The 9,845-nt window shown below is 37.4% G+C and overlaps 1 protein-coding gene across 3 annotated transcripts; it reads right to left on the reverse strand.

Annotated features, from left to right (window-relative positions):
* Window positions 1–854: 854 nt before the first annotated feature.
* On the reverse strand, window positions 855–4,142 carry LOC107594719 (collectin sub-family member 11). 3 transcript variants are annotated; one of them, XM_016284879.1, is made up of 7 exons: window positions 4,029–4,142; window positions 3,461–3,591; window positions 2,525–2,596; window positions 2,082–2,153; window positions 1,938–1,991; window positions 1,718–1,813; window positions 855–1,468 (listed from the first exon to the last, which is right to left on the reverse strand). In XM_016284879.1, the coding sequence occupies exons 2-7, from the start codon at window positions 3,588–3,590 to the stop codon at window positions 1,077–1,079; spliced, it is 816 nt and encodes a 271-aa protein (XP_016140365.1). In that variant the 5' UTR covers window position 3,591; window positions 4,029–4,142; the 3' UTR covers window positions 855–1,076. The 3 variants fall into 3 exon arrangements, with proteins under 3 accessions (XP_016140365.1, XP_016140364.1, XP_016140363.1); XM_016284878.1 differs by having other exon boundaries at window positions 855–1,486; XM_016284877.1 differs by having other exon boundaries at window positions 855–1,501.
* Window positions 4,143–9,845: the final 5,703 nt, after the last annotated feature.

Below are 9,845 nucleotides of genomic sequence, written 5' to 3' on the forward strand. Positions count from 1 at the left end.
TATGTGACCTTGACTCTGTTCCATTCTGCCACTAATGTATTAAATAAATGGGATTATGTACTACTGGTAAACTGGGACAGCCATTTCAGTCATTTTACTGGGGAGAATAAATTGTTTGACCGTTAAAAATACAATTTCTAACCTCAACCCTACAGTTCGGTCTAAGACTGTATTATGTAAATCTGCTCTTGTTAGCTAGTTCTATGAGTATGCTGACCTATTCAGTATATTAATAATAAACCATGTAATTCAAATTTGAATGGGAAGAAATGTAGTAAAAGAGAAAAGCAATAAGAAAAAGGTCAAATCAGTGGAATCTGAAATTGTAAATATAACAAGATAATAGGAAAGTATTATTGTTCATTTATTTAACCGATTACAAGTACATGTATTTTAGTAAACTTAGTTGTCCACTTTTCACAGTAAAGGTGTCTCAGTCTGCAATAACACCTGAAAAATTGTGATTGGTCTACATATGTTGACTGATCTGAATAACGTATACATTCCTGCAGTGCGATAAAAAAAAATAAAAAAAGTACATATATTTCATACAGTATCTCAATTGATAAGGTTTTAAACAACCAGATAGTAAACACATTAACAATATTACAAATGTTTTTTTTCTCCTAAAATGCTGTACTTTTGAACATTGATACACTGATAATAAGGAGAAGTGTTTCCTAAGCAGCAATTCAGCTTATAAGAATGATTTCTGAAGGATCACGTGACACTGAAGAGTGGAGCAATGGCTGCTAAAAAATTCAGCTTGGCCATCACAGAAATTAATTACATTTGAAAATAATTTAACTACAAACCTTTGGTAAGCGCTTAAAACATTAAAAATCTTACTGACCCTAAATGTTTGAACTGCAGTGTATAATAATAATAATAATAATTAAATGTTGTTTTAAACAGTTTTACATGACGCCTAGCATGTCACACTGCCGTCATCGTTGCCAAAGACGACAAAATGTAGAAGTACGTCACCTTTTTATTGAAATTTCAGCCTTCTTTAATACCGGAGTACTTTAAACATGTCTAAAATGACTTTTCCCCCTATAGATTGGCAGTGAAGCTCATACTGTGTCCTTGTCAAACTCACACACGAAGTACATAGTGAGGTGACAAGCCACATCGATCCACTCGCCTGAAGACACCATCTCGACGCAATCCTCGTCATCGTAAGCGTTGTTTGGCTCGCCCTCCCTCCACTTGCTGAAAGTGGTCATGGGTGAGCGCTCAACATACACAAAGTGGCCTTCTCGCTCCAGGTCATTAATGCCGATATACACTCTACTGAGGCCAGCTTCAGTGACGTAGCCAGCGATGGCTCTGTTAGCCGCCGCGTCTTTGGGCATAGCCAGGTGTCCACCTCGCCCCTGACAAAACACCTCCGCGTCCCTGTAGCGTTTTTCCTCCTTCACCAGCAGATAGACCTTGCTGTCTGTCTCTTTGATGCCAGCGACAGCTGCGGGGGAGGGCAGGGCTGAAAAATGAGGATCTGAATTTCTATAATCACACGGCAGCAGCCAGCGTTCACACAAGTGCATTCTGACAGTCAAACAAAAGAGCTTCTGGCTAATGGGTAAATACTTTTGTCTGTGTGCAATCACCCTGCATATCAAAATGAACAACTGTATGAATCAACTTGGCAACATCACATTATTGTAATCTCATAAACATTGGTAGACTGATTCATTCTTTCTTTTGGACATACCATTTTTAATGAACTTCAGCTCATTGGTTAATTGCGCCACTTGAATATCCATTTCACCAATCATTTTCCGTAAGGGTGCGCACTCACAGGGGACGCCTGAGGAGACAAATTAAATACGAGACCATTCACATGAGCAGTCCAAGCATTAAACTGGTTCCTAATGAGTTCAAACCAATTATCAACTGATATGAACTGAATTCTATTTCGGAAAGGCCTATACCTGGCTCTCCATTTGGGCCCTTGGGTCCTGGATCTCCCATATCCCCTTTTATACCTAGAAAAAAAGAAGCCTATTGCATTATTAAGCAGTGAGACAAAACAAGCCTGGTTACTTTCAGAACTGCAATTTCTTTCTCAAGCTTACCTTTGAGTCCAGCGGGACCCATCTTCCCATAACGTCCAGTGCTACCTTTTTGGCCTTTGTCTCCGGGGGGACCTGGAAAATAACATATAAACTAAATATGTAATAAGCACGGATATAAACCAAATAATGCAATAATTCCCAGAATGGAGTTTAATTTCCTTGTTTATCAGTATGTTGAGGCATTTATAAACACAATGATTGGTCAACACTGGCTCAGATGAACTCAGCTATCTAAAAACAAGATTTAGGGGCCCTTTTAAATGTACACATTTGGCAGCTCCCTGTTTGGTCACTTGGTTTGAAAGTTTCATAATTCTTTTAACACCTAAAACTTCTTTACAGGTTCGTAAAGAACTTGAGTCATGTTTCACCATGTAAGTGGATAGTAATTAAAAAGCACTGATGGAATTCGATTAAGCTCTCAAAACACGGTTTAGTGTTACCTGGTTCTCCAGGCGGCCCTACTCTCCCAGGTCTCCCAGGTGCTCCTTTCTCTCCTTTTTCTCCTGGTTCACCTATGGGAATACACAAACAATGTCATAGACTTGCACAGACAAAGCTATTCGGAATAACATGTATTTACTATAGCTGCAGTATGCGTATATTGTGCATATTTTCTGTTTATAGGATTTTCTATAGTATTTTTAAATGTAAATAAAGCTTTAAATATCAAATTACAATATATACACACAGTATACCGTTCAAAGGTGGTCAGTAAGAATTTTTTTATTCTGTTTAGCAAGGATGCATGAAATTTACCAAAAGTGACAGTAAATACATTTATAATGTTACAAAAAATCTATTTCAAATAAATGGTGTTCTATTGAACTTTCTATTAATGAAAAAAAAGGTATCACGGCAGGGTTGCCAGGTTTTCACAACAAAACCCGCCCAATTGCTACTCAAAACTAGCCCAAAGGTTTTTAGAGGGAGTCCCGTGGGGGGAAAAAAATCGAATTTTCGCAAAAATTCACATTTGCAGGGGCTAAATATCACATTATTGGGGTTGCTTTAATCCACGGACATGAAAAACAACCCATGGCAACAGTGTTAAAGTAGCCCTATGCCGCAGAAAAACGGAAGACTTGGCAACACTGTATCACGGTTTCCAAACAAACATTGTGCAGCACAATTATTTTCAGCACTGACAATAAAAAGAAATGTTTCTTTAGCAGCAAACCATTAGAATGATTTCTGAAGGATCACATGACTCTGAAGACTGGAGTAATGATGAACAGATTTGAAACTGTAATAACATTTCATAATATGATAGTTTTTACTGTATTTTTAATCAAATAAACGCAGCCTTGGTGAGCATAACATTAAAGTGAGTGTCATTAGTGTGTATGGCATAATGTGGTGTAGTTTATTTGCAGTACCTTTGAGTCCAGGGACGAGGATCTGGACCGAGCACGGTTCTTCTGGCATGTGCTGACCATAAACTGACCTCATTAGTGTCAGACTTAACACAGTGACCAACACGCAAGCCACCAGCTTTTCTTCACCCATACTGGAAACACAACACAATATTTATGTTCATCTACAATCAAATACCAACATATTTCAATGTCATGTTAAACGGAAAGCACAGTAGCAGCTGTTATTGGATTCGTAAAGACTTCAGTGTTCATATAATGCAACAAAAATCCTATTAGGGGATTCAGTGACAGAAACGTCTCCATAGTCAACTGGTCTTGTGACAAACAAGCACAAGCAATCATAGTCAACACCATTTGCAAAGCAAATACACAAAAGCACACAGTAGTTTGTATCCATCTTTCTCCAAAACGATCTCACCAGCCACCTTCATTTCAAAGTCGATACTAGAGAGTAAACAATCACACCGTGATGTCTCCTATAACCACCAACTTTAAAAGTAACATTTGAGCCATCTCGTTGTTGTCTGTGCCACCTGCCGGACACCGTATTGCAATGAAATGGACTTACCTTGTGTTGAATTTCAAAGCCCACTATATGCAGCAGCCTGTATATGGATTCAAGTGTGTTAATGGTGCTTTTCTCACTGGTGGTCTATCTGAAATTTTTCATTTCACACGCCCTGCAAGAGACAGGCCTGAGAGTGAGCAAGTACGTGTAAACACAAAGATAAGAGCGGCTCTGCAACACTCCTCTCTGATAACTCCATGAGAAACATCAGGGTCAGTGACAGCACAACTCTTAACACACATCCCTCACTATTACACATCAAAAGCATTCCCAACATTCACAAGTTTTAGTTAAGATAGTATTGAAGAGCTGAGGTAGAAAGGAAAATTAATATATATTATTTATCTATAGGTTTAGCATTTAGATGCTAAAGCAAATTTTAAATAATTTTATCTTCACATACTGTAATGTACTGCAATATAAATGAGCAGAAAACATGGAAGTTACATACAAACTCATTTCATTTCGAGGTCAACCAGGATAAGAAACAGGAACAGAAATGCTGCAGTTTGTGCATCGGCGCACAGGGTGGCAGTAAATATTTGCCGGAATTTCATCTGGAAAAATCCAGAAAACTATACTTTTCCTGTGTAATGAGCAAAAAAATTCAAAGCTGTTTTGATAAGAAAAAAAAAATAGTGAGGCCATTATCAAAATATTCAAATAAATATTATTATATTATATTATATATTGGTAACACTTTACAATATGGTTCCATTTGTTAACATTAAATTAGTTAACGTCAACTAACAATGAAAAGTGACGTGACATGTGGCCAAGTATGGTGACCCTTACTCGGAATTAGTGCTCTGCATTTAACCCATCCAAAGTGCACACACACAGCAGTGAACATACGAGTCCGACTCTCTAACCATTAGGCCACGACTTCCCAAAAGTTGTGTTTTTATTAACTAATATTAACAAATATTAATAAATACTGTAACAAATGCATTGCTCATTATTAATGCATTTACCAGTGTTAACTAATTGGATTGTTGTAAAGTGTTACCATAATATAATATAATACAATATAATATAATAAACACTTTACAAAGTCCCATTAGTTAATATGTATTATTATATTATATTATATCATATCATATCATATATCATATCATATCATATGTAAACAACGTTCCATTTATAAACATTACATTAGTTAACATCAACTACCATGAAAAATACTTTACATTTATTAATCAGTCAATTTTGAAATTTACTAATACATTTTTTAAATCTAAATTTTTATGTTTATATTATGTAATGTACCTGAGCTGACGTGAACTAACACAGAAAAGTTGTATTTTTATTAACTAATATTAACAAAGATGAATAAATACTGTAACAAATGCATTTCTCATTATTAATGCTTTAACAAACGTGAACTAATGGGATTATCGTAAAGTTTTATCATAATATAATATAATATAATAAATTTAGTTTTTAGTTAAGTAGTTTGGATTTAAATGAAACAACCTGAATTATGAAATGTTTTTCGTATAAAATGAAAATAAAATTTAAAAAATAAAGAAATGTACTGTTATATCTCTAAATGCTGAAAATAGATTCAAATTCTCAGAGTAAATGGAATAAAATGGTTAACCTTTTTATTTTCCTTCAACGATAGCTTAACTCCTTCTGTTTTGTCTGACATTGTCCTGTCTCTGAACCAGAGAGGACGAGGATAAAGTCTGAATTTAAAAAGTGTGCTTTTGGAGGTTTTGCTCCTGCATTCTGCTCCACTAAGGCTAAAAGCCCTCTGTGGATCAGAGCCCGGAGAGGACGAAGCCTTGACCACCGGAGCATGACAGCCATAGAGGCCTTGGTCTTGATATAAAACATGATTACTCACTGACTGCATTTTCATATTACTCAGACGCAGCGGGAAAATCATCAGAATATCAATGAAGTCAGAGTCCTACAACCTCACACCAGTCACAATGCGAGCCACGAGCCATTACAGGCTCACACAGAAACATCCATTCATTTGAAGGAACGGAAAGGACTCTTTCATCTGAACGTGTTACCTCAGAGGCATGCCCTCTCGTTCATGAAAACGGCATGCGGTGAATTTTGATGCCTTGAGGAATTACTCATCAGCTCCAAGTTTATTTCCCTCCGACATGATAATGGTGTTTTATTGTTGCATTGTAAACTTTTCATAGAGACCTTAGCGCTTATCATTCATCTGATGACTCGACACAAAATTACTTTGCAGTGTAGACACAATACCTAAATCTGGAGCCAGGATATTAGCTGCTGGTGAGCCGCTGACAGATCTGGGGGACCATGCATTTGATATATAATTTCAGCAAAAAGCTTCAGGTGAAGCTGGTGCCTTGATGAGTCATCATATAAATAAAGAATAGAGAAAGAACAAGGGATAGAGACAGAAAAAGAATAAGGGCGAACAGCAGGGACGGTGAACATATGGAAAAGATGACTTTCAGATTCTGGGTTCAATATGAGTTATGCTCAATCAGCAGCATTTGCGGCATAATGTTCCCTCGTAACACAAGGTCACGATGAGACACTTAGAATGGAAGTAAATGGGGCCATTTTATGGATAATTTAACAGCAGAAATGCAAAGCATATCATTTTGAAAAAGCACTTACATTAATTCATCTGTTAAAACTTGTGTATTATTCGAGTTGTAAAGCTGGTTTCATGGCCATTTTAGTGTTATAGGCATTGTGTTGTCCTGGCAACAAAGTCATAAATTGGATATAACTATAGAGAAAAGGTTAGCAATCAATTTTTTCCACACTAAAAACATGTTAACATATTTGTTTACATCTTGTGTCTGTACAATGGACCTAAAGGGATGAAAATGGTGATGAAAAAAAATTCAATGGGAGGAAAAAATTATATTTAAATGATTTTGTGTTCTCTTGTATTCGCTCACAAAACTTGTGAAGTTTCTCGTTAGAGAAGTGCTTTTGGCCCAGTAGTGCACACTGCACAACACAATGAAATACTGGAAGCACAGCACAATGGAAACAAGCCACAACACAAAGGAAACAAGTCGCAACACAACAAAATTAGCACAACACAATGGAAAATAGCCGCAACACAACAAAATTAGCACAACAAAACGGAAACAAACCACAACACAAAGGAAACAAGTCGCAACACAACAAAATTAGCACAACGCAACGGAAACAAGCCACAACAAAGGAAACAAGTCGCAACACAACAAAATTAGCACAACGCAATGGAAACAAGCCACAACACAAAGGAAACAAGTCGCAAAACAACAAAATTAGCACAACGCAACGGAAACAAGCCACAACACAAAGGAAACAAGTCGCAAAACAACAGAAACAAGCTACAACACAACAAAATTATCACAACACAACAGAAACAGCCACAGCACAATGAAATTAGCACAACACAACGGAAACAAGCCACAACACAAAGGAAACAAGTCGCAACACAACAAAATTAGCACAACAAAACAGAAACAAGTCGCAATACAACAAAATTAGCACAACACAATGGAAAATAGCCACAACACAACAAAATTAGCACAACAAAACGGAAACAAGCCACAACACAAAGGAAACAAGTTGCAAAACAACAGAAACAAGCTACAACACAACAAAATTATCACAACACAACAGAAACAGCCACAGCACAATGAAATTAGCACAACACAACGGAAACAAGCCACAACACAAAGGAAACAAGTCGTAACACAACAAAATTAGCACAACGCAACGGAAACAAGCCACAACACAAAGGAAACAAGTCGCAACACAACAAAATTAGCACAACAAAACAGAAACAAGTCGCAATACAACAAAATTAGCACAACACAACGGAAAATAGCCACAACACAACAAAATTAGCACAACAAAACGGAAACAAGCCACAACACAAAGGAAACAAGTTGCAAAACAACAGAAACAAGCTACAACACAACAAAATTATCACAACACAACAGAAACAAGCCACAGCACAATGAAATTAGCACAACACAACGAAATTAGTCCTATGTGTTGTGTTGATTTCGTTGTGTTGTGCACTACTGGGCCACTGTAGCTTTCTCTAGTGAACGCAAAGTTTCTCAGGGCAACGCAATAGTTTTATGAAAGAATGCCAATGTATTGCAAGAAAACACCAAGTTTCCTGGGGAATACAATGCTTTTCTGAGAGTACAAAGTTTCTTGGGAGAACACAACACAAGGGAAATGCTCAATTTCAATACTATACAAATATAATGCAAACCTAAAAGCACTGAAATATAATTTTTCCTCCCATCTACTGTTGTAACAGCAAATTAAAATTGCACTTCCACTGAAAGCGCCTCATTATAAGAGATTTTTTGCAGGAGGGACAAGTGGAAATGAATTTTTTTTGTGATCAACCACTTAATTCTATTGACTGAGCTTTTACTGAACCCAAAATATTCTAACAGGCAAATGTCCATTTCCCAACTCAAACGGCCATTAAATCAGCAGTGTGACATCTCATTAAGAAAATAACCAGACCAACCGCCATCAATCACTGCTGACATGTTCCAGGAAAACAGACCTCTAGGAACCCTAAGTGCCACAGAGGTGAATAAACATAATTAAAACATCAAAATGGGAGCACAGTGTAAATAAAAACTCCCTTCTACTCTCTTTTCACCTGGAAGGGGTTTAACTAGATCATCATCTGGCATCCAATGGAGTGCTATCCAAACCCCAAACCCTATCATTGGCTCTTACATCTGTAATCTCCCCTCTAGAGGTAACAATTTTAGCAAGAGGATTGGATATGAGTGGCTGACCCAGTATCAGCTGTCCTCCATGTCTTTCCTTCGCTCACGTGTCAAAGCAGCGACCAGCGCTCTATTAACATGAATCTTTCCAGCGTCATGCATCACCACTCCGACTGCGAGAGATCATTTCAACAAGCTACAACACAACAAAATTATCACAACACAACAGAAACAGCCACAGCACAATGAAATTAGCACAACACAACGAAATTAGTCCTATGTGTTGTGTTGATTTCGTTGTGTTGTGCACTACTGGGCCACTGTAGCTTTCTCTAGTGAACGCAAAGTTTCTCAGGGCAACGCAATAGTTTTATGAAAGAATGCCAATGTATTGCAAGAAAACACCAAGTTTCCTGGGGAATACAATGCTTTTCTGAGAGTACAAAGTTTCTTGGGAGAACACAACACAAGGGAAATGCTCAATTTCAATACTATACAAATATAATGCAAACCTAAAAGCACTGAAATATAATTTTTCCTCCCATCTACTGTTGTAACAGCAAATTAAAATTGCACTTCCACTGAAAGCGCCTCATTATAAGAGATTTTTTGCAGGAGGGACAAGTGGAAATGAATTTTTTTTGTGATCAACCACTTAATTCTATTGACTGAGCTTTTACTGAACCCAAAATATTCTAACAGGCAAATGTCCATTTCCCAACTCAAACGGCCATTAAATCAGCAGTGTGACATCTCATTAAGAAAATAACCAGACCAACCGCCATCAATCACTGCTGACATGTTCCAGGAAAACAGACCTCTAGGAACCCTAAGTGCCACAGAGGTGAATAAACATAATTAAAACATCAAAATGGGAGCACAGTGTAAATAAAAACTCCCTTCTACTCTCTTTTCACCTGGAAGGGGTTTAACTAGATCATCATCTGGCATCCAATGGAGTGCTATCCAAACCCCAAACCCTATCATTGGCTCTTACATCTGTAATCTCCCCTCCAGAGGTAACAATTTTAGCAAGAGGATTGGATATGAGTGGCTGACCCAGTATCAGCTGTCCTCCATGTCTTTCCTTCGCTCACGTGTCAAAGCA

Source organism: Sinocyclocheilus grahami, unplaced genomic scaffold (assembly GCF_001515645.1).
Source record: "Sinocyclocheilus grahami isolate Dianchi unplaced genomic scaffold, SAMN03320097.WGS_v1.1 scaffold189.1, whole genome shotgun sequence".
In the NCBI taxonomy this organism is placed as follows: Eukaryota; Metazoa; Chordata; class Actinopteri; order Cypriniformes; family Cyprinidae; genus Sinocyclocheilus; species Sinocyclocheilus grahami.

Excerpts from the sequence above, each read along its gene's own strand:
- LOC107594719 (XM_016284877.1), bottom strand. The coding sequence starts at position 3,590 with ATGGGTGAAGAAAAGCTGGTGGCTTGCGTGTTGGTCACTGTGTTAAGT. Across the intron at positions 2,154-2,524 it reads AGGGCCGCCTGGAGAACCAG|GTCCCCCCGGAGACAAAGGC; the intron begins GTAACACTAAAC and ends GTTATTTTCCAG. Across the intron at positions 1,814-1,937 it reads GGGCCCAAATGGAGAGCCAG|GCGTCCCCTGTGAGTGCGCA; the intron begins GTATAGGCCTTT and ends TTGTCTCCTCAG.